This window comes from Erpetoichthys calabaricus, chromosome 10 (genome assembly GCF_900747795.2).
Source record: "Erpetoichthys calabaricus chromosome 10, fErpCal1.3, whole genome shotgun sequence".
NCBI classification, from domain to species: domain Eukaryota; kingdom Metazoa; phylum Chordata; class Cladistia; order Polypteriformes; family Polypteridae; genus Erpetoichthys; species Erpetoichthys calabaricus.
The window spans coordinates 499,508-523,586 of NC_041403.2; the positions used below are offsets into that span (position 1 = coordinate 499,508).

The window sequence follows — 24,079 nt, forward strand, 5'->3', positions numbered from 1 at the left end:
ATTAAGCAGCATTGGTCAAGTGGTTAGCATGTTGGACATTCAATCAAATGGCCGAAGGTTCGAGACCAGTGTTTTTAGTTTCACCAGTTTTATATCATTTAAATGTCGTCTTCTTCCTAGTGTTCTTCCCACGTGATTGCAGGGTCCACTTGTCTGCAACATCTCCACCATTTGGCGTGATCCAGGACGTCCTCCGGGGCAACACCAGCGATTTTTTTTCATGTCCTCCTTGATCCGGTCCATCCATTTTTTTTCCGTCTCCCTTGCCTTGGCGGCATTTATATATAAATTTGGCAAAATACTCTTTTCAGTGATTTGGCAATAACTGGCTCAGTGGATGAAGTGTTGGGCTTTTCTAAGAAAGGCTGGAGGTTCGAGTCTTCAACAGTACTTGACACGTGTGAGGTTTCGCCGTGGTTAGGAGTTTCTGAAATGGCTGTGAACGAATGTTGAGTTTCACTTTTAAGATCATTGGTTCGATTCCACTCTGTCACTAATGTCATTTCTGTCTAATCAACTTCCCACCAAAGCCAATGTTTCTGTAAAGTGCCAAGGACTGTGTGGCGTTGGGGTGACTAAAATTATATAAAAGAAAAGATTAAGTGACATAATTTCATTCAGAAATGCACAAACAAGTAAAAACTACATTTTCTTCTACTTAGATTTTGTTGGTCATATGTGATTAAAAATAAAATCATGGGGTGCCCATGAAAGAATTAATTCACCTAAAAATGCATAGATTCCTTAAATGATTTCCAAAAATAGTAACGGTTAGAATTTAAACATTCCTCCAATTCTAAGCATTACCCTTTCATCAGGTTATACGTCAGGTGTCATTTTCTTTCCATAGTTGAGCTGGTTAGCGAATCTGCCAAATATGGCAGTTGTGTGGCACCTGAAGAGTCTGCGAGCGCTGCTGTTGACCACCAAACTCGTGTTTTTATTTAAATTGGCAGCATTTTGATGGTGTAGGCTGCTGGCCAACTGAGAACCTGTGGGGTGCCCCTTACAGTAGAAGTCAGGGCATCCCACAGTTTGGGGACCCTGGTGCTAAAGACCTGACCACTGGCGGGAGTTTTATGTGTCCTTGGAAGTTTTAGAAGACCACCATCATTCTATTGTCACTTAGGCTCTGGGGGGTACACATTAGTTACACAATGCAGAACTCAATTCATGCTTTATAGATTTTGCGTGGAGGCCCAGTGGTCTGTGCTGCTGTGCCAGCCTGTCATTGTCTGCTCAGGAGTCTCTGTCTGTCCGTCTGTCCGTTCCTCCCTCGTTATTTCTCTTTGTATGTGCTCAGAGCTGCGTGTCAGGTTAATTGATGACCCTCATGGACCTGTACGAGTCGGTGTGAGCTTGGATGTGTGCATAAGCTTGTGGCATTGAAGTTACAGAGAATGTAACTGAAACTTCTGGTCTAGTCCTGGTCCTCGCCCCCACATTATGCCGCCTTCACTTCTGTTTTTGCAGGACGGATACCCTGGGAACAGGAAGGACATCAGTCCCACACCCCCAGGAGACATTCCTACCTTTGACGAATGGAAAAAGCAGGTCATGGAAGATGAGAAGGAGAAAAGTAAGAAATGTGTATATGGGTGAGGAGGGCCGTCTTCAAAATGAAATCATTGGGTACTTAGGGTTGCACCTCTCATCTTCTAGGCCAGTCCTTGCACCCCTCTTCTAACGGAGGGACCCACCCTGTCAAGAAGGTCCAGAAAAACTTTAGTAACTATGCCTCTGTGGAGTGTGGAGCCAAAATCTTAGCAGCCAACATAGAGGCCAAGGTAAGGGCATAACCTCCCCTTGTATGCACCCCTGCTTCTTCACCTGGAATGGGGCCCCCCCTCATTGTCCCTCTCTTTGCTCTGCCAGAGCACTTCTGCCATCCTCATGGAAAATATGGACCTGTACATGCTGAACCCCTGCAGCGCTAAGATCTGGTGAGCATCAGTAACCCTGTCAAGGTGTTGTGCCACTCGTGTGGTTTCCTTTGAAGTGGCCTTGATGGTTTTTGGGAGTGCCCACTCTAACTGTGCTGTCTGCTCTTCCCACAGGTTTGTCATTGAGCTGTGTGAACCCATTCAGGTGAAGCAACTTGACGTTGCTAACTTTGAACTTTTCTCTTCCACTCCAAAGGACTTTGTGGTTGCCATCAGTGACAGGTTAGCTTTGTAATGTGTGCCTCCTCGTTGAGTAATTTCTTGCTTTTCCCTCATTGGACAATTAGCATTTATATGCTTTTTCATACTTCTTTGGTGGCCATTGAGCTCCAGACTGGGTAAACCTGTTTCTCGCCATTTCCAAATAAACGCCATGGAGAATGTGACGGGTTATCGCCAGTGACTAGAGCTCTCACTCCCATGTTTGCTGCCGCTCATTCTTGGCGCAGGCAGTGCTGGCTAGCTAGTGTTTACAGTGGCCATGTGCCAACATGGAGTGGGATGGTTGACAGCTTGAGTATTTGTTGACTTCTGTAGCTCTCCAGATGATACTGCGTTATCCATAATGTGGCCTCGTTTGCCACCTTGTAGATCAGTGTGTCTTTTTGTTTGCATTGTATGACCTGACCGCCTTTCTCCTTTCTCCATGGGCAGATACCCTACAAGCAAGTGGATTAAACTGGGAACTTTCCATGCCCGTGAGGAGAGGACAGTGCAGAGCTTTCCCCTGGACGAGCAGCTCTATGCCAAATACGTCAAAGTAATGACTGCGCCTTCTGCTCCTCCTTTTGTTTGAGTCTGCCCCTGCCCCTCTTAACAGTTGCTTGTAGAAGTAGCACTAGCTTGGCATGGAGCTGCCCTTTACTCACTTTCTCTCGTTTTTTCTCTCCTCTCCTGCCTAACGTCAGATGTTCATCAAGTACATAAAGGTCAGCACTCTCTCTGTCCCCTCTGTTTCTGTCGTGGGTGTTTGCCTCTCTTGAGTGACTGCCATTTGTGCTGCCAAGTGACTGGCTGTCTGGCCTGTGGCTCTCCACTTGGCCACAGCTTTTCCCCTTGTAGGTAACACTCTTCTCTTCTGCAGGTAGAGCTGGTCTCCCATTTCGGATCTGAGCACTTCTGCCCTCTGAGTCTCATCAGGTGAGTGGGGACTTGTTCACGTGTGCTGCCCTTGGGATCCATTGGGCACGGTATTATTTAGAATGCATTGGAGCGATGTCCTCAATTCTAAAATAGTCTTTTATGAACTGAGGCTGGGAGAATGCCCAAGATGGGCACTAGCAGAGGTATTTGCTGTAGTGTCGTGGCAAATTATTCAGATGTAGCTGTCATTGGCCTGTTCTGGTGGCCCAGATGTTTTCTACAGAAATGTCCACACGTGAAAGCAGCTAGATAGGCGTGGTTGGAGGTGAAACACAAAAGAGGTGTAAGTGGAGTTTCTATGTTGACATGTCACCATAAAGATGAGAGCAGAGTAAATGAGCCGTCATATTGGCAGGGAAATGTAACAAAACCAGCAGCACCACTGGAGGCTCCTCTTAGCTAGCTTTGAGATTTGAGGTTAAGTGTGATTACCATTTGTGATCTCTTACCTCCAAATGCTGTGCGATGATGCCTGTGTTTTAAAAGTACCCCGTTTACGGTGAACTGCCCACACTGTCGACACCTTTCTACGTTTTGAGGTCTCCTTACTCTCTGTGGTGACCCTTAGTGTGTTGGCCATGAAGCTGTGTAGGATGCTGATCAGGAGACTGGGGGCTGAGAAACACTCGCTTTTTGTAGGGTGCATGTATAAGGAGCCAACTCTTACACAACAGCCTGAATTTATAAAACATGAACTTGGAAACTTGGCTTAACGTTGTGAATGGTTGAAATTTGCAGTAAGTCCCAGACAGACTGTTTTGGTGTTGGCATTTTACCAACTGCAGGTGCCAGGTCGATGAAGTAAACTGAGATTTGTTGTTTCATTGAGGATTTCAGCGGTGTGTCGGTCACAATCCCATGTCCTTGAAGTAGTTGACATGTTCTCTCAGTACAGCTCTCGTCAATGTTGAACGCATTCTCGTAATGTTATTTGCTTTTAGTGTTGTGGCCCATTCTACTTTGTCTATAAAAAGGTTGTGCCGTGTGTTGTACGACATAATCGGCAATGGCAGTGCTTGCTGTTTTGGAGAATATCGTCAATGGCAGGTTACGCAAGGAGAGAAGTTTCAGGGCTCGTGATGATGACTGGCTGTCAGGCTAATTTAAACATCCCTGTCCTCTTGGAGTTGTGTGCTGAATTGGAGGCCTGCATTGTGGAGACCATCATGCAGAAATCATGTGATCCCCGTCCCGTTAAGACTTCTGTTAATAACAATGGGATATTTCACTGCAGGCGCATTTCAGTGTGAAGTAGCAGACTGGTCAGGAATCTCCGAGTCACCCTGAGCCACGCCACGCCATATGTGTGGGATAGTATAATTAAGTTGATGTCCTGATACCTCCAGTTTCCTTATGGTCGGGGTGAGCAAGCCAAGACAAAAAGGTGATTTGCTGCCATTGCTGATTTTCTTAATGTGATGTTGTGCTAAATGCACCATTGCAGAATAAATTGGTGTTTGTAAACAGAAGGCACTTTTATTTGGTGAATGTACAATTAATCTGGGATGCTCAGATGTGCCTGGCTAATGTTGTGATTATTTTATTAAGTAGTAGCGTGGGAAGCAAGGTAGGAGTTTGGCATTTAGGCTTGGGGGGGGCAGACAAACCATAGTTGCATATTTTAGAGTCTCAAGTGTACTTGTACATATTTACATCACACCCCTGTGTAAAACATGGTACATATTTAATGCTGTAAAATTAGAACATGAAGGAAGTCTCATTTAAAAATTTGAAATTACATGGAAGTACATAAATAGCATCAGGAAATGTTGCTTTTTTAAGTGTTTCTACATATTTTAATTGTGGTAACATATGCACATTCTTGTTTTAGCTAGTTAGAAAATGTTGGCATAGTGTAACATTTCAGTGGGACCTTTTTAAAAATTTGTCTCGTTTTCTGATGGGGATTTGCTCAGACTGCCGCAGAGTGGTTTGGACAGGCTGGCGTTTGTCACTCGGGATTATTACTGCCGATCTGTTTGCCATTGGAAGTGGCTATCGGGGAAAGTACTGAAAATAAAATATACAAATTGATGTCATCTTTCTCAAGCTAAATCTGAAACACTACACTGATCTGTGATTGAAGTCATGGAGTGTCCATCGGTCTTGAGGATAGGCGACGTGTGAGAGCGAGTGGCTCTACGTAATATGGATTGCAGTATTTGTTCATCTGTCCCTCTTGTAAACCCAACTGTCCAAGGCAGGGGGCTACTGAAGTCAACAGGCACATGCTGGAGCAGCCCCTGAACACACACACACACACACACACACGGCTTACCATCACCCAAATCGCCTAACCTCTTTGAACTGTAGGAGGAAACAGGTGCGCACCCACACAGACCCACATGCAAACTCTGTGCAGGGCAAGCCCCCTGGACTCCAGCGCTACCACTACATCAACATGCGCCTTGGGAATTTTTAACATATTTACATTGACTGGTTTTAAAAAATATTGAGGAAAAAATACCCTTTATGTGAGATTTGTTTTAGGAACATCATGCAGCTGTTGAGGGTACCAGGCCCCTTGCTCACCTCTGCTAATGTTGGTAACACCTCAAGGTCACGTTCACGAAGATTTTGTTTTCTGTGGTTTGTAGTAAAGACGTCCCTCAGGAATATGGCCATATTTACTGTATATGGTGATTGGATCATGAATATTCAAAACAGGCATTTTTGTTTAGTCATACGTGGTTACTGGCAAGAGTTGATGAGGATTGGCTAAAAGTGTGCACAATATGCGTAGTTTTAAGTTGATCAGAGATTTTTAAAAGGAGCCCACCCTGACGAGAAGAAACAGGCTGACAAATGCTAACAATGACCTGCATTACACAGACTGGCTTACCACTCCTGTGAGTCTTAATGTTTCTAAACTCAAAGAAAGTTCTTACCGCCTTCCACTCACAAACAAGATGGCACCCTGCACCGTGTCACCTGTGTTCCTGAGATCTCCTGACAGCCACATTCACAAATAGCTTCCTGTCAAATGCTCACGGACAGGTACGTCTTTTTGTAGCCATATTGCACTTGCAAAACACACTTTACTCTTCATCTTCATGTGCACCATTTTTGCACAAGTGTTAAGAGTTCAGAAGTAGCTTAGGCTGTGTTAACAGTCACTATTTATTAGGATATTCCACATCATCATCTAAGCAATGACAATCGGCCGTCCATCATGCACTCGGTCAAATGTACACTTTGCTTTACCATTTCCACTATATGTGACAATAAATCTGCAGTTCACAGCCTTCTGTTTTTGAAAGTGCACAGGCCATTGCCCACCTCCATGTCACCATTAACTTGGTGATACAAATCAGTTGGGGCAGATGTCCTGTATAACAAGTCAGTGCCTTTGATGCCAAGATTTTTCTCCAATTTTTTTGCTTTGAATGAAGCAACTTTAAATCACTAATAGTGGTATTCAGTAATGTACAAAAAGTGATGTCCTGGACTGTGGAGTTACAGTATGTGTCAGTCTCTTCCACACCGGAGATTACTTAGACTTCCAGGCTTGGACAGATGAAACGTAATGTATGCTGTCCAGGGGCCTCATGTACAAATAGTGTGTACACCGTTTCCATGCTCACATCATGGTGTAGAAAAACCAAACTGGGTGTAATCCACGCACATTCTCATGCCAGCACCCCCCAGTTTTCGGCTCTGTTTTGCAAACTGGTGTTACCCAGCATCAAATCAGGTACTGCTGTTCCTGTGTGATTTCCCTTTATTTTTTAGATTCACATCCATACATACACTGAAATTAACCGCATATCGATATTAGTTTAAGGCATCTGATTATAATCAACCTGTAACAATATACTGGACGCCGGAATGGCCAAACTATTCCAAATACCATCGCCGCTTTAGTGTTGTTACTCCAAGTGGTGCAGTGAGAGTATTTTATCACATTGTATCCGAGTGTGGAATCACAGCTCTACAGCAGCTGATCGAAAAGAGGATTATCAGGATACAGCATCAAGCACACGCTGCCTATTTGAACTGCTTCCATACAGTATGGCAAACGCTTCTGAGCCTTTCCTGTATGGACCTTGCCGTTCACAAACATTTTACAATCATCTTACAATGCTGTGATTGCAGCCATTCCTCAACCCTCCATGAATGGTTCACACGTTTACTAATCAGTGGACAATTTGCATATCACTGATCAACTGGCCCTTTGTCAATGGTGCTAGTCTCTGTGATTAAGCAAAGGTACTGTTTATAAGGTTGGGGAAGCCTGCAGTCAATTGAGACTGAGGAAGAGACTTGGATAAGTCTTGAAATATTTCTGCCACTTAAAAACTTTGTGCAGATGAACAGAATCAAATTTCTAGGATTTTGTTAGTACTGTTATCATTTTATAGGAAAACAAGTTTATGGAGGATTTGCATATTGAATCTCATTGTACCATACAATAACAAATAAAGGAATTCAGTTCAATAGAAGAGAGTGCCTCGTATTTACAGAGTCCAAGTTGATTTCAATTTCCAGGCGTTATCTTCTTGGAGTACTTGATATCATTTTTAAGATGAAATGCAGTAAAGTATATACAGTCATGGTCGAAATTATCGGCACCCCTGGAATTTTCCCAGAAAATGCACCATTTCTCCCAGAAAATTGTTGCAATTACAAATGTTTTTGTATATACACGTTTATTTCCTTTATGTGCATTGGAACAACACAAAAAAAGAGAAAAAAAAGCCAAATCTGACATCATGTCACACAGAACTTATTGGCACCTTTTCAAAATTGTGTGTAAATCGTTTTATTTCAAGCATATGATGCTCGTTTGAACTCACCTGTGCCAAGAAACCGGTGCTGGCAATATAGCAATCACACCTGAAGACAGTTAAAATGGAGAGAAGTTGACTCAACCTTTCTGTTGTGTGTCCGAGTGTGCCACACTAAACATGGAGAACAGAAAGAAGAGCAGAGAATTGTCTGAGGACTTGAGAACAAAAATTGTGGAAAAATATCAACAATCTCAAGGCTACAAGTCCATCTCCAGAGATCTTCATGTTCCTATGTCCACTGTGCACAACATAATCAAGAAGTTCACAACACATAGCACTGTAGCTAATCTCCCTGGACGTGGACGGAAGAGAAAAATTGATAAAAGACTGCAACAAAGGACAGTCCGAATGGTGGATAAACATCCCCAATCAACTTCAAAACATATTCAAGCTGTTCTTCAGACTCAGGGTGCAACAGTGTCGGCTCAAACTATCTGTCGACATTTTGATCAAAATGAAATGCTATGGCAGGAGAGCCAGGAGGACCCCAATGCTGACACAGAAACATAAAAAAGCCAGACTGGAGTGTGCCAAAATGTACTTGAGGAAGCCAGAATCCTTCTGGGCAAACGTCTTGTGGACAGATGAAACCAAGGTAGAGCTTTTTGGTAAAGCTTATCATTCTACTGTTTACAGAAAACGGAATGAGGCCTATGAAGAAAAGAACACAGTACCTCCAGTCAAACATGGTGGAGGTTCTAAGATGTTTTGGGGATTTTTAGCTGCCTGTGGCACTGGATGCCTTGACTGTGTGCAAGACAACATGAAATCTGAAGACTACCAGAAGATATTGGGGCACAATGTAGGGCCCAGTGTCAGAAAGCTGTGTCTGCGTCAGAGGTCATGGGTGTTCCAGCAGGACAATGACCCCAAACATACCTCTAAAAGCACCCAGAAATGGTTGAAGACAAAGTGCTGGAGAGTTCTGAAGTGGCCAGCAATGAGTCCAGATCTAAATCCGATTGAACACTTATGGAGAGATCTCAAAATTGCTGTTGGGAGAAGGCACCCTTCAAATCTGACAGACCTTGAGCAGTTTGCAACAGAAGAGTGGTCGGAAATTCCAGTTGAGAGGTGTAACAAGCTTGTAGATGGTTATAGGAAGCGCTTGATTTCAGTTATTTTTTCCAAAGGGCATACAACCAAATATTAAGTAGAGGGTGCCAATAATTTTGTCCAGCCCGGTTTTTGAGTTTTGTGTGAAATGATGTCAGATTTGGCTTTTTTTCTGTTTTTTTGTGTTGTTCCAATGCACATAAAGGAAATAAACGTGTGGATACCAAAACATTTGTAATTGCAACAATTTTATGGGAGAAATGGTGCGTTTACTGGGAAAATTCCAGGGGTGCCGAAAAATTCGGCCATAATTGTATATTACATTATACAGATGTTTAACTTCATTTAAACAATGTATACTTTTAATAATTAAATGTCTGGACACGGTGGCAACAGTGGTAACGATGAGCTGGCTGGTTCAGAGATTGTTCCTGCCTTGCGCTGTATGCTTGCTGGGACTGACGCGACCCTGGATGGTTAGATGGATAGAATAATTAAACATGTGCTACGAAGATATTTGTGTTCCTTAAAAGTTTTGAAGAATTGAAGCTTACAGATGGTTTTACATTTATTACTGAGCTGATTGTATGACAATTTGGTTACTTGGAGAAAGAAAAGGAAGGACATGAATTGGAGGTTAGTACGTTTGAGAGAGACGGTGCTGCTGCAGTAAATTATTTTATTGAGGGTCGCACACAGTGCAGCAAGCATCTTGCCGGTGGCAGGAACAATCACTGGATGATGAGCCAGCTCGTCACTATCACTACGCCACTGTGGCCCTATGTTTAATACATGCTTTAATTGATATATGAATACTGAAATGATATCAGGTATACATCTCAGTATTTAAATTATTCAGAGAGCTGTAATATCATAAATGTAATGGATTCTGTGTCCTGTTGGCATAAAAGGAAAGCCCATTTAAGAATCACGTAGTGATTCACACACAGAGAGCACGTAGAAGATCACATACAATACAAAGCATTTAACGTGCTACTTTAGTTACGATGGGATTTGAGAAACTAGTAAATTAGAACATCATAAACTTTGTTTAATTTAGTGACCAAATAAACTACGTGATTAAAGTTGACATTTCGAGCTTTTTCCCCACTGTGTCCCTATTTTTTTGTCTTAACTCTCTACCCTAATAAGCTTCCATATGGCGCTCAGACTGTGGTCTACGACTCTCCTTTTCACGGCGACTTTGATATCTGACCACTTTTTTTTTTTTTTTATTTCGGGCACTATGCGACTTTCTGAACTTGAACTTTCGAGTTTCTCCACCACTCTGTGTCTTATATCACTGTTTAAACCAACAAACTGTACGTTTTTTCGTACCTCCACTTGGTAGTCACTGAAATTCTTCTATTTTCCCCCCGTGCATTTGCCATGGCCTTTTTACAGAACGCTGAACTCAAGGGTCTATTTATATTGATTTGATTATTCAAAGAGGTGTAATTTTGGGAGGAGTCAGGGTGGGGTGGCAGGCGGATACACGTGTGTTACTTTTCACGCTGACCGGGATTTATGGAGGCAGCACTTTTAACATCACGTAGTTCTGGGTTGTGTTTCCTCTGATTGGGAGTGTCGCCACTTGTGTATAGGCAGAGGTCCGGATTCTTTAGAGTTTTCAGTTGAAATTCTGTCAAAGACTCCATTAACTGACAGTAGGGTGACATGGGGTGTGGCCGCTTGCATTGGGTGAGTAGTTTAAACACAAGATGAGGATAAGCAAAGGTCTTGTATGTGATGTAATTGGCACAGTGGATGAGACGGAGCAGACTCGCCACTTGTAGTGCCGCTAGGCCCCCTCGCCTTCACTCTAGTCCAGCTCTAGTAATGGAAGTTACTCTGTCCCTGCTTGTCACTCCTAGGGTGTTCGGCACAAGTATGGTAGAAGAATATGAAGAGTCTCAGTACTCGCTGGAGCGTCCGGAATATCTGGATGAGGATTATGGTAGGTTGGCGTCAGGAAAGCACAGGCCCAGCTAATGCACAGCACACGATTTGTTCTCATGCCTGTTCTTTATTTTTTTTGTAGACTTCCCCCCAGGATATGTGCCCCAAGAAGATAAGGACTCCAAGAATCTCCTGGGCTCTGCCACAAGTAAGTGAGCGGGCTGGCTGTGGGCAGAACTCAGGTACACAGGGCTCTTGTAGGCACACACAGATGGCTCTTTGTTGCCATCTCCCTGGAGAGCCCGTTCAGCGGGTTGTATGAAGGCTGCCATTCATCTGACTGTGTTGGTCTTGCAGATGCCATCATGAACATGATGAACATAGCAGTAAAAATGCTGGGGGCGAAGTCGGAGCTGGAAGAGGTCAACCAGACAGAAGGTAGCATTTGCTGCATATGGGCTGAAGAGCACTAAAATGCTACCTGTTTCCTCTCACTGTATTCCATTTGCTCCGTTTTAGCTAACCTGTCCAGTCAAGTTGCAGAGGTGCTGGAACCAGAGATGACTACACCACCTGTGTCTCTGTCAACCTTATGGTTAGTGGAGTGTCTGCATGTAGAGTCTGAAGCCATGGTGTTGATGCTGGCACCTCTTGTCCTGCAGTTATTTACTCAGCTTTCTCTCCCACTAGGCCTGATTTGCCCGAATCTTCTGTGCCGATTATTCCTGAGGAAGTGGAGGTGCCTACCCAGGAGACTCCAGCACCCATTGTTCTGCTGATTGAGGGGGGTGAAGACGAGGAGCCCAGTGAGTCCACGGTCATCCTAGTGAATGAAGGAGATGAGGAAGAGGAGATTCAAGACTGGCACACTCTGGAGAGCAAAACCTACTGCAGCGAAGCAGCCACCATCTCTTGCGTGGCTAGTTTTCCCGAGTTTGTGCAGAGCCAATGCTCCATCTCCAGAGCCATCAAGAGGAAAGAGCAGCCCCTCCTGAGCAAGGTGCCTGTCAGCCTTAGTGTGGCCGAGACTGTGGAGCAAGCCAGCAGCCAGTTCAGGCCAGAGGCCACCAGCGAGTGGAGACCAGCCACGCCGAGCATGGAACTGCTGCAGCCCCTTGAGTTGGGAAATGCAGAGGTGTCAAATGGGATGGCGGCTTGGCCCCCAGAGCTTGAGCCTAGCCAGTCTCCGTTGCCGCACACCAGTACCATGTCCTCTGTTGCCTCTGCACAGGTGACACCTTTGGACAAAATTCCGGATTTGTCTGTGGGTGAAGAGCATGACTTGGACACAAGTCCTGCCCCACCAACAGTAGAGGACCAGAGTACCCTGGCTGTGAGCAGCCCTGAGGACAGTCCCAAGGAGATCTTGGAAAATCTGCCCAGTGAGGAGGAGAAGCAGCCCAGTGCCAGCCTCGTTGAGCCTGCCTCCTCTGCAGGACCGGTGTCTGAGATGTCGGTGGAAGTCCCGATGGAGGTAGAGGATGCTGATGACTATATTCTCACGGGGTCCTCCAGCAATGGCCTGCTTCACAGAACTGCCACTGACTTCTATGCGGAGTTGCAGAACTCCACTGACCTGAGTGGCGCCAATGGGAATCAGATGCACGGCTCCAACCAGAAGGAGTCTGTCTTCATGAGGCTCAACAACCGCATCAAAGCCCTCGAGATGAACATGTCACTGAGCAGCCGCTACCTGGAGGAGCTTAGCCAGAGGTTTGATGGGGGGGGTACTGAACACGTGTGTAGGGGGGTGGCCGAGTCTGCGTGTGTCTGCAATGCCTTACTTCTGCTTTCATATCCCAGGTATCGCAAGCAAATGGAGGAAATGCAGAGAGCCTTCAATAAGACCATCATCAAGCTCCAGAACACCTCCATGCTCGCCGAGGAGCAGGTCAGTTGGCGGTCCAGCTTCTGTGGTCTTCATTTATAACAGGCTGGGCCTAACTTGTCTGTCTGTCTTGTCAGGACCAGCGACAGACTGAGTCCATTCAGACACTCCAGAGCCAGTTGCACAACCTGACCAACCTGATGCTCAACTTGTCTGCCACTGTGGCCCAGCTGCAGGGAGAGGTAGGTCCAGCTGTCCCTGATGAGGGTCAGGCTTCATCAGTAAGGGTAATCCAGTAGGTTGATGCTGGAGGACATCTGTGACTGTAGCGGTATAGGGCGCCTCCCAACACAGCACCAACGTGCAAGGAATCAGCCCTACATTTGTTGTATATAGCGCCTTTGTAGTCTTGTGCTGTAATATTACAGGAAGATTTGAAGCTGTCGTGGAAAGTTCAGTGCCTGAAGTTAGTGATCAGCCAGCCCTCCATCCTGTTTGTTCACTTCAGGACTTTTATAGCGCCTTTCTCAGATTGCACATTTGGCAGGCATGTACTGTTTTAAACATCTTTTAAAAGTGCAGAATTATTCTCAGTCCAGTTCAGGGTCATAGGAGTCCTGTGGCCGTCCCAGCAGTGTTGAGGTACAAGGCAGAGAGGCGTCGCACACACACACACACACACACACACATACTCTGACAGGGAGCCATTATGGAATTGCGGAGTGGTTAGCGCCATGACCTCATAGGTCCAGAATCCTGGTCTCAAATGCTGCTGCACCCAGTTGTGAGGGTGGAGTGTGCAACTTCTCCCCGTGTCTGCATGGCACTTTCTTCAGGTAATCCACAAAGGTGTGAAAATATTCGGATGCTGCTGATCAACCTGTGTGTTCATTGCAAATGACATACCTAGAAGTTGGGGGCCTGAGTGGACAGTCGGCCTTTGGGGACTTTCAGAACTAAACTGTGTCATTTTGGAGAAATTAGGAGAAAGGATTGGTGAGCTTGTTGGGCTGAATGGCATGTTCTTGTCAAAATTGTTGTTGTGATCTTAAAAGATTGAAAATGTCAGCTGATGTTAAACTGAATTGCAACTTGAAGTCTGCTCTTTGCTGAGCCACGGGTTCATATTTGGTTGAGTCCACTTTTGCCAAGTCTTTTGGGTACGGTTTGCCAAGCTCTGTGTTTTTATCACATTCCTATTGGGAGACTTAACCTCATTGAGTTATCTAGGATGGGGCGCAGTTTTAAAACTTGTGCCACAGAATCAGTGAACCCAATTGAAGTAATGGGTTCCCTTCAGTAAATCAAAAGTTCACAAACACCTGAATCAAACCTGGGGAAAAAGTAATAAGGCCCCCCCCCCCCCGATTTAAGTAGCAACAATGGCAGTCAAGCGCTTCCAGTAGCAGGAGGGTCGGTCTTTGGCATTTTGGCCCACTGTTTACTTACAGAATTGTTTTAATTCACAAATACCTTTGCATGGCACTTGTGCATATTCAGTTCAATTCAAATAATTTTATTTTTGTCTTGTGCTCCTCAGTAAGTGAAGGCTCAGAGCACCGTGACAACTTCATAGGTGAAAAAAGAAAAACAACTTTATATACACAGAGAAACAAAAATGTAAGGCGACAGACAGTGCAGTTCCAAGGTGATCAGCTAAATGAAATTAAATTACAGGGCAGACTGGTGGCTGTGAGGCTACGGATCTGCGCTGGCATCTGGAAGGGCGCTGGTCCAAATCCCATTACTGCCAGGCGGGATCACACTCCGTTGGGCAAGCTGAAAATTGCTCCATGGGCACCGTACAGTGGCTCACCTGCACTCTGACCCCCAAAAGTCATGCAAGAACATATATCAGAAATTTAAAAAAAAAAAGATAAACAGAATCAACAAAACCAGAATGTGCAGTGGGATCTGTGGCCACGTAGACCAGTGTCTGGCCTGGTCAGAGTCCTGGAGGCCTCGGCCAACTAGCCGCCCACCCCCTCCTGGACAGTCTACTTGTTAACACAGCTCAGTCCTTGGCCTCCATGCCTAACAGGAAGCTGGTCTTGCAGGTGACAACAAAATTTGAACCTTAACAAAGCGGCCTGATGAACCCAAATCAGAATATTTTAATATCGGTCAATTGAACAAAATGACTAGTTTAGTGCAATCAAAAAGTGAACAGATTAGATAAGCTTTATTAATCCCATGGGGAAGCTCAAATAATCATCCTCAGTTAAATTCCCATGATTCCTGTTTACTGTGTCCACACCAGTGCATCCAGAGATTGTAAAGTCACCGTCGGCTCGGCTCGGAGAGTTTGTCAGATAAGAAGCTGGCGAGAGCGAGAAGCAAATGTGATAGGTGACAACAGGCAGTTCATGGTGAACGGCAGAGGAGGAGGTTTGTGAAGCTGACTTTTAATGGGAGCCCGCTAGAGCTACTTATTTTGACTTTTAATTCCACAACAACTTGGGACACTTCGACATCACTGTTAATGGCCTGTTCTTATCGCGATCGCTCCAACAGTCTAACCGAGTCAATCGTTAGCAGTGCATTCAGTGCCGACAGCTCTGGTCATCTCGTGGCATTCATCACGTGATATTTGGCTGTGCCCGGGTCTTCTTCGATACTCCAGTTAAATCAGCGGTGTCCGACTCGGATCCTGGAGGGCTGCAGTGGTTGAGGGTTTTCTTTCAGCCCCCTATTTCTTCATCTTTAATCCATTAATGTTGCTAATGGAAGAACAGACATCATCTGCCATGATTTCAATTGACTTGCTTTTTTATTCCTTTATGGTGACTGTTGGCGTCTCTGCTGCTCCACTCTGGAATCTCCTTGTTGTGTTTGGCAGAACTCTTCATTGTTTTTGTTTTTTTCCCCTTAACCAGCAGCCAAAGAATAATTCAGTTTTTAATTTGGCTCAGTTTAGTTGTGTACTGCGCCCTTAGCTGAGTTCAGGCTTGGAGCAGAACACTGTGACAATTTCGCAGGTAAATGCAGTTACATATTTTGTGACACATCATGTCACTGAGTCCTGCCATAAACGGCAGGTGTGCTTGGATTTACTGCTTTAGATTTCATTGAAGGAGGGCATGGCAAGGTGGGCATTGCTCTGTGGAGAATGGCAGTTACTTGTGCGGTTATTGACAGCTGCTCCGTGTTTAGAGAGCCCCTGACTGCTGTACAGGGAGTGCCATCATTGCTGATTGAAGGAGGTCAGAAGAGAAGATGGTAGACGTAATGTAATGGTGGGCACACACACGATGGTGAAGAGAGGCAAGCAGGCAGGAGTGAGTCGGGGTGCTCGTAAGGATGGAAGTTCAGAAAGTGAGGGAGCTCCTTGAAGTTTGAGTGCCGTCCCAAAGGGGCTGTCACACTTGTGGTGGTCTTTCAACTCAAGGAGCAGGGAGAGTCTGGGGGGCCGTGTTCCATGTCGAGAGTTTAGCTGAAGGCAGCCAGGACCTGCAGATTTTTCATGAGCCAACTTGTTGTTTTTTTTTTTTTATTACCCCCTCAGGTTGTGCTTGTTGCTTTTTCCCAGGAACCCACTGGGTTTCATAGGTGGTCTTGTCTGATGGTCAGGACTTGATGAAGTATGTGAGCAGTTTTGTGGAGGGTGGTCTTCTGCCCCTGGGCAGCACTTGCTTTAACTGGCAGCTCATTGAGATATTTTTGGAGTCATGGTGAGCAGTTCAAGTGTTCCAATGAGCGATTTGTGTTGAACATGTATGAAATCTCAATCTCGAGGTCTTTGTATTCATTGCGTTTTCTGCATCTTCAGCTGTGACGTCGACACCTCAACACGGTCATTGCAGATGATTTGAACCTCGCCTCCTGCTTCTGTCGTGAAGAATGATGCCTGGTCAGCTGGCTTTAAGGTTCTGATCGGAGTTGACCAAGATGTTGTACTTAGCAGTGGTCTTCTCCATCTTCACCTTGTCAGACCAGTGATCAGGCACTGGGAGGCCTGGCTCATGGGGCATTGACCAATGTGCAGGCAGCCAGCTTTCTGGTTGCGTCTGTCTGACTGTATTCTTCTGGTGACATCTCTCAATTGTATTAAAGTTTTCCGTTGTGTCTGTGTTATTCAGCCTTGACCACTCCCCTCCACACCGCCTATCCAATCATAACTCGTACTGCGCACATGCTCTCTCTGTCCCAGCCCGTGACACTCTCAGTGCTGCTTTACTTGGCCTTCCACGCAGTCAGTTTTAATGGCAAGGCAGAAAAGCAAATGATCTATTCAAGAAGGTCGAAGTTTAGATTGTGACAGAGAAAGAGCTGATAATGAACGTCAAAAAAAAGAGAAAATGCACAAAAAAGAGGTGCGTATATTAAAATTCAAGAGCAGCAAGAAAATATCCTGAACAAGATGCAGACAAACGCAAAAAAGCAACGTTTCTAGAATGTAAGTTAGAGGATAAAGTAATTCATAATATTGCATTCATTTAATTTCATTTTTTATTTACGCTTTATTTCATTTGACTACTTTTTATTATTCATTGGTATTTAAAACAGACAGCTGTAGTGACACACACAAGTTATTATCTATAATAATGAAGGACCAAAGCCCACCTGTATGCCAACTCTTTAAATACAATCATTTTTATCTAACAGAGCGACACCCCGATGCCCTTTGAGCTGTGAGATAGCTGGCACCCAGTGCCCGTCTCCGGGGATTGACGAGCAGCCCGCTAATAGTTGTTGATATTATTGTGGCTGTTTTGTTAAGAAAAATGAAACTCCACAGATCTTTTATTTTGAAAAACCAGGACATTACATTAATCAAACTACACCATCAAATATTTTCAAATGATTCCATAAATATGATACAATGGTTACTAGCATGAGACGGTCAATCACAGGCTCGCCAGGCTTATTCTAAACTAACATTAATGAGCTCTTGTCATGTTTTCAACAAAGGTTTTGTACTCCTCCTGTAAGATAGAATTTGATTTTTCTAATTTGAGAAAGTGGCCTGGCATGTGTCCAGTTAAGCAGGATGAGTCTGTGTGTGCGAGAGTAGTGCGATGTGTGATTTTACAGTCGGCTTACCCCTCTGCACTTCAGCGCCGTTAATGGATTAGTGTTTGAGACACATGTCAAGATGTTTTTGTCCATAATGACGTTCATTTTGTCCTTTCCCAGAACATGCGGCCTTGTGAAGCAGAGCTCGCAGGTTGGCTCTTGCCCATACCGGGGTACGCTTTAAACGAGATAAATGTGATTGATGAAGGACCTTTCCTTGAATTATGCAATGCTTGGCACATGTAGAGCTGAAGTGTATCAATGTATGGCCGAGTTGCACTCCTTTTCTGAGATGCTGACCAAAGGTCTCTGTCCCACCATTTCCTAGAGTCTTCATCAAGGCTAACCAGTAGATACAGATGTGGAAAGCTGGGTAGGTCTCTTTTAACAACACTTTGTGTTAATCCAGAAGGACACTTTCGAAGTGACACTGTTCATAAGGTGCCAGTACATCATCTGTATAAAGATCTTCATCCTTAGTGTTGTCTAAGTTACTCTCAAAAGTCCAGCACGTCTGAGAAGTTTGAAACACATGATCTTGTGTATAGGAGCAGCAGATGAGAGCTTCTCTACCTTGACGTCTCCTGCGTTGGTTTCATATTTGGAGCAGGTGGTCGATTGGATTGATGAGAGCACAGAGCAGGGCATCCACTGAAGATTTAGAGAAGGCTTAGCACTCCATTGCAGGCCAGGCTGGTGTGAATTTGTGAGTTTCTGCTCATTTCTAACATTTTATTGTGCGTGTATTTGATGCATCTTAGTAAAAATGGAAGTTAGGCAGTGCCATGCCACCTTATGCTTTCCATTTTTGTAGAGTTACAGTTGGTGCGAATTACAGGTAAATGTAATTGAGTCCAGTTTCTTAAAAGAATGATCTGTTGATGCTTACTGGGATACCCTGGGATAAATACCGCAGCTTAGGGAGGGATACTGATTTTGACAGGGGAGATGAAGGATGGACCGTTAGTGAACATCTTGTTTTGATTTTATACAACGTACTTTTTCAATTATATTGAAATAATGATAATTCATTACATTCACTGTATATAAGGCACTCAAAGCGCTTCACACAGTGAGTGGGGATCCACTTCAGCCACCAGTAATGTGCAGCATCCACCTGGATGAAGCAACAGCAGCCATTTTGTGGCAGGACATTTCACCGCATGTTAGCTGCTTGGTGGTGAAGGGGTGAGAGAGAGCCAATCAGAGACAGGGGGTGATTAGGGGGCCGTGGTGGACAATTTAGCCAGGACATTGCAATACATTCTACTCTTTATGATGGATGCCCAAGGATCTCTAATGACCACAGAGAGTGAGGGCTGAAGGACGAGGCTGGGGCAGTGGGATCCACATTCGGACCACAGGGTAGGCGCCCCCTGCTGGCTTCACCAACAGCAATCCAAGCTTTTCCTGGTTGGTCTCCCATCAAAGTACCGGCTGGGCCTGAACAGGCTTAGCTTCAGGTGGACGACCTGCTCTCATGCATGTGGTGTGGCAGCATTGAACGAGATCTTTAGATTTACTTGTGATGTTTATCCGCACATATTTAAACTGTTTTGATATTGTGAACAAGCAGCTAACCCCCTGAATATGATGTGCCAGAGAGATCACTGGGAAGATTCATTTTGAAACTCGATCTTGCACGTCTACAGCTAATGATGGAGGTGATTGTGTGTCTGATATGCAGAGCACCGTATCGTCTGGATGTGCTGACATTTTTATCTGTGGTTTCTTCCGCTGATGAATAACCAGTGGTTCAGTGGCTAACACAAAAAGCATTGGTGACAGAGGGCACCCTAGTCGAGTATCTCGTTCTCATCTGAAGTGTTCATGTGGACTGAGGCTTCTGGACTGTGTGAAGTAGCTTACTCCACAAGTCCAGCTTTTGATATGTGTTAATCCTGGTGGTATTCCAAGAAGCATGAATATTCCCTAAAAAATGAAAACTTAAAAACACTTCCAGGTAACCGTGCAGTATTGTCCTTTATCACATTTTTCCAAACCTCCACCCTGTTGTAGCGAGTTCCTCTTAAGTTGGATGAGGAGCCCGGCACACACACACATCTCCTACGCTTAGGAAAAATAGTTCTATTAGGAACGGAACCAGACAGCACCCTAGCCCCAATTTGATCCCCTCAGCTGGAGCTGTCCTTTATGAATTTATAAGGGGAAATAACCACTGCAACCGTTATTTAAACAAACAAAATATATATAAATCAATCAAAACAATAAACACCCTTTAACCCTAATCCTTATCAAATCTGTAACAACTACACAAACCCTAATTAATATGCCCACCCCCTTAAACTCTTCTATAACATACTCCCCAGAAAAAGAAAAGAAAGAAAGAAGGCAAGGAAATGAAACGGACATATCCTCTATTTACAGACAGCACAAATATCTTCACAGTACATACCCCTATATATACACATACATCTATATACAAATATAAGTTAGACACCCCAACACGTTCCCCAGTCCCTTTTATATTAACTTTGTTTTAAGTTTATAGTCCACACGGCCTGGGAAATCTGCAATTAAATCCAGTGATCCAGTCAGATTTGATCCACTGACTCGTATCTGTATGTAAAAGAAGCGATCTCACCGGCCCGGCTTTGATTCTTTTGTTGAAAGTTGAATGTCCGTCTCACCCGGGTGTCTCGGCGTTAACGTCCATCCATGGCAGACGCCCGCATCACAAATGCAAAGTAAAGCCGTGCGCTCCAAAGATCCTTTCAGATTAGCCAGCACTCCTTTTCTGTGCGCCCAGCCGTTATTATTACGGAGCCTTTACCGATTGCTTCTTTTCTGATCACCTTCCCAGCTCCTTCTTTAAACAATCTTTCTTCTCCCCTTTTAAAATACGCGCCTCCCTGCCTTTTAAAGTCAGTTCTCCTTCCGTCACACCAAAGCGCGTCTTGTGCAAGGACCCACAGGTGCGGTTTGGCCCCCCGCTCCCCTTAAAGTGATGTCACTCAGTTGTTCCCTTGGACATAAACTCTAAAGGGAGCAAGCAGCAGAAACAGTTAAAAGGACACAAAATATGTGACAACCGTTACACTGTGCCACATCAAACGTCGGGCCCCTCAAACACATCCATCCGTTTGGATGCCTTACTTAAAAATGATTCTAATTTATCTTGTAGCCTGGGAATTTTTTTTTTTTTGGCCACCCCATTGTCTATGGTGAGTCTGCTGGGTGAGGACGCAATGCGGTTTACTCACCCAGCGCATGGCCTTCTCATTCACAGTCTTGCTTTCATGCCAGCTGCCCATGTTGTGTGGCGGTCTTGATCTTGGTGACCGATGGCCTCTGATGGTCATTGTTGGTGTGTCGTCTGGTCCACTCTGGAGTCCCCTTGTTGTGTCGTAACAGACCGGTGCCCATTTCTGGGCAGGCCAATTCATTGGGTGATTTGTAAGCCAGCAGTCCTGTAAAGGATATCTTTTATTTATTTATTTATTTTACTCGTTTCTCCTAATCCGTGCTTTATCACTTTACCTGTGTCATCTTTTTAAAGGTTGTTTAGTCACATTTGCCGTGTGACCCAGTTTTGCCCAGATGCGTCTTTTGTGGTTGTGGCTGCACACTTCAGTTTTTGTTCCTCCGACTCTCAGCTTGACTTTTCTACATGTTTTTTTTTTTTTTTTTTTTTTTATTTTATTTTATTTCTGAGATCTCAGTCAGCAGATCTGATCTGAGGAGCCTTGCAAGTAAGAATTTCCTTCTACCGCGACAGTCAAATTGTGACGAGAGCAGGCCATTCAGCCCTGTTCTTCACCTCATTTCCCTGAAATGACATCTCGTCGAGTCTGAGGGTCCCTGAAGTCCCCCTTTCCACCACACTGCTTGGTCACCCCCCCCAAGTCTCTGTGGTTCTCTGTGTGCGCAGATTGAAATTTGTATGAAATTAACCTTAAAATAATTAGTTTCCAGCTGTGTGCCCCGTGTCCTTCTCATTTTCAAGTCGCCGTCTTGATCCTCAGGGCTGATTCATTCCCTTCATCATTTTAACCTCCTTAGCTTTGCATGTTGTTCCAAAAAAACACACAAAAAAACATTGGCATGAAAAATGATATTTTTATTAGATCTCAAAAGTATAATAAAGATCCAAATAGTAATATGAAATGATACACCAATGATAGCTGTAAGCTGCTGGTAAGTAAGGCAGATCACCCGTAAGTCAGACACGGGCCATAAGAAATCTCTCAGACCAGAAAGGTTCGTTTTCAAAGGTTTAGTGAAAATTCAAGCCAACAGTCCACACAAGAATAGAGAAAAGTTAAAACACACGTAGAATAAAAGGCAAAAAAGAAAGGAAAAATGTTTCTAGTCGTGAAACTTCAGTTGTTTCTGTACTTAAGGGTGAATTACTTCACTGTGCTTGGAAACGTACGGCTCTGCACTTACAACTGGGCACGTCGAGGCGCGGCTTGAAACCGTGTGCCCTCCGTGCCTTACTGGCACTCACTGATGGAGCCTAACCTGTAATCAGAGGGACACGAAGTAGTTGGAATGTAGCGACTCGGTTCAGCTTGTGGGGGAGACCACCCAGGGTCTATCACTCATACACAGGCAAACGTTTAAGAGAACTTGAGAGAAATGGCTCTTACAGTAACAGATACAATAATACGAGTTGTTCTTCTTTGGGCTGCTCCCGTTAGGGGTTGCCACAGTGGATCATCTTTTTCCGTATCTCCCTGTCCTCTGCATCTTAACACCCAAACGAGTTGTTTGTGTGGTAACTCAAGTACGGTGAGACACAGTCCAGCGTCACAGCTGGCACAACAATCGCTGGTTTGTTTTCAGATTTTCTTTCCAGTGTTACCAGTTTTTGAACGGCCGAGTTCAACCGAGTCAGTAAACTGCGTAAGCAGCACACATCGAAGTAAGTCATTGAAAAGTCAACGGATTATTAGGACACTCACTGTCGTCATTTCATTAGCGTTGCTCGTTTTCTTTCATTTTAGTTCACAATGTGACTCTTTTAATGCCAGCGCCGTTTATTTCCAGGTGCCTCTTTGTCCTGACTGACAAGTGACAAACCCATCATGCAAAGACCATCTGCATTTACATTTATTTTGTCCAAAGTGACTTACAAATGAGGTAAACGCGATTGAGTAACGTGAGGTGAGGCCTGTTTGTGTAGCAGGACAAGTGAAACGAGGGTCTGACTAATAATTTACAATCGATAAAACAATTCATCTTGACAAATTAACCAACAATATAAAACATAACGGAGCAAGTTGTTGTTAGTCGTCCACACAGAAAATGGCCTTTAGGAGGCACACGTTAATACGGAATGTCCGAGGCCAGGAGTTCCAGGTGGCCTTTTGTGTGGATGTGGCGTTTGATGAGCACCGAGCTCAGTGCATTGATAAACGTCTGGCCACCAGTCTGCTATTCGGGCCGAAATGCTTAAGTGACAGAAAGTGACCTGTTAGAGGGGGACAGGGAGGAGCATTCAAGGCAACAGACGGGACGCTCAGGCAGAATCAGGGAGAGTGACGGTGACAGTGTGAAGGTGCCATCGGACACCGCGGCTGTTTAAGGTGGGTGGCAGTGAGGCGTCTTTAAACCAGGCGTCTCCAGGTGATTATTAGGCTGTTAGTGTGCACTTTGTTGTTTAATGACACAGGATAATGTAATTATATAAAAAATAATCAAATCTCGGGCCGCGCTCACTGCCTCGGCGTTTATGGAGGGGCTTTTGTTATGTCTTGTAAGTTTGAATGTGGTGGTGATAAAGATCTCGGGCAGCCCACCGTCAGATCGACAACAAATGATTATGAAATCGAGAGAAGAGGCCTTGTGATGTGAAGAGCCGCCACGGCCATTAGTGTGCTGTCCCCTTGTCAAGTCTGAAATGAAACCTGCAGTCACTTGGTGTCCGCCAGCTATGGTTTGGGCCAAAACCAAATGGTGACGTTGTCATTCAGAATATTTACGCGACTTTTGGTTTTATTCCCCTCCCTTTTTGTGTATTTTGTCACCTGCTATTGTGTACAGCTCTTTTGACCTTGTCCTGCTTGTCGGGGGTCCTCAGTCAGTCCAGTTGGTCTTCTCTGGACTCTCCCAGGTGGTTTGTTGTCTTTTTCCGTATCGTTTTTATTTGGGGGCGCTGTTTGTTTGTTTTTTCTTTGTTTTTTGTTTGTTTGTTTGGACTGTCCTTTTCCATCGGAGGCTTTGGCGTGACAATGACTATGTGCGGTACTCCAGGGGAGGCCCACCCATGACTTGTATAGTTTAATAAATCCTCGGTTAGAGCTCGAGACAGGAGGGTCCCCAGCGCCAGCTCCCTTCCTACCTTCAGACACCTCTTGATCTCTGATCACTTAAAGCTTTGACTCCTTCAGCTCGGACCCTTCACTCGTTCGATGGCTCATTGAAAAGCCCCCTCATTT

At 44.7% G+C, this 24,079-nt stretch overlaps 1 protein-coding gene across 1 annotated transcript in view; it reads left to right on the top strand.

Annotated features, from left to right (window-relative positions):
* The window catches only part of suco (SUN domain containing ossification factor), a 40,176-nt gene that overhangs the window by 13,539 nt on the left and 2,558 nt on the right, over positions 1-24,079 (top strand). The window contains exons 6-19 of the mRNA XM_051932937.1: positions 1,474-1,579; positions 1,663-1,787; positions 1,876-1,943; positions 2,058-2,165; positions 2,598-2,703; positions 2,852-2,872; positions 3,028-3,083; positions 10,807-10,889; positions 10,974-11,039; positions 11,189-11,269; positions 11,351-11,426; positions 11,522-12,544; positions 12,635-12,722; positions 12,797-12,901. Of these exons, the coding sequence (XP_051788897.1) occupies positions 1,474-1,579; positions 1,663-1,787; positions 1,876-1,943; positions 2,058-2,165; positions 2,598-2,703; positions 2,852-2,872; positions 3,028-3,083; positions 10,807-10,889; positions 10,974-11,039; positions 11,189-11,269; positions 11,351-11,426; positions 11,522-12,544; positions 12,635-12,722; positions 12,797-12,901 (2,112 nt within the window). The remainder of the gene's footprint in view (positions 1-1,473; positions 1,580-1,662; positions 1,788-1,875; positions 1,944-2,057; positions 2,166-2,597; positions 2,704-2,851; positions 2,873-3,027; positions 3,084-10,806; positions 10,890-10,973; positions 11,040-11,188; positions 11,270-11,350; positions 11,427-11,521; positions 12,545-12,634; positions 12,723-12,796; positions 12,902-24,079) is intronic.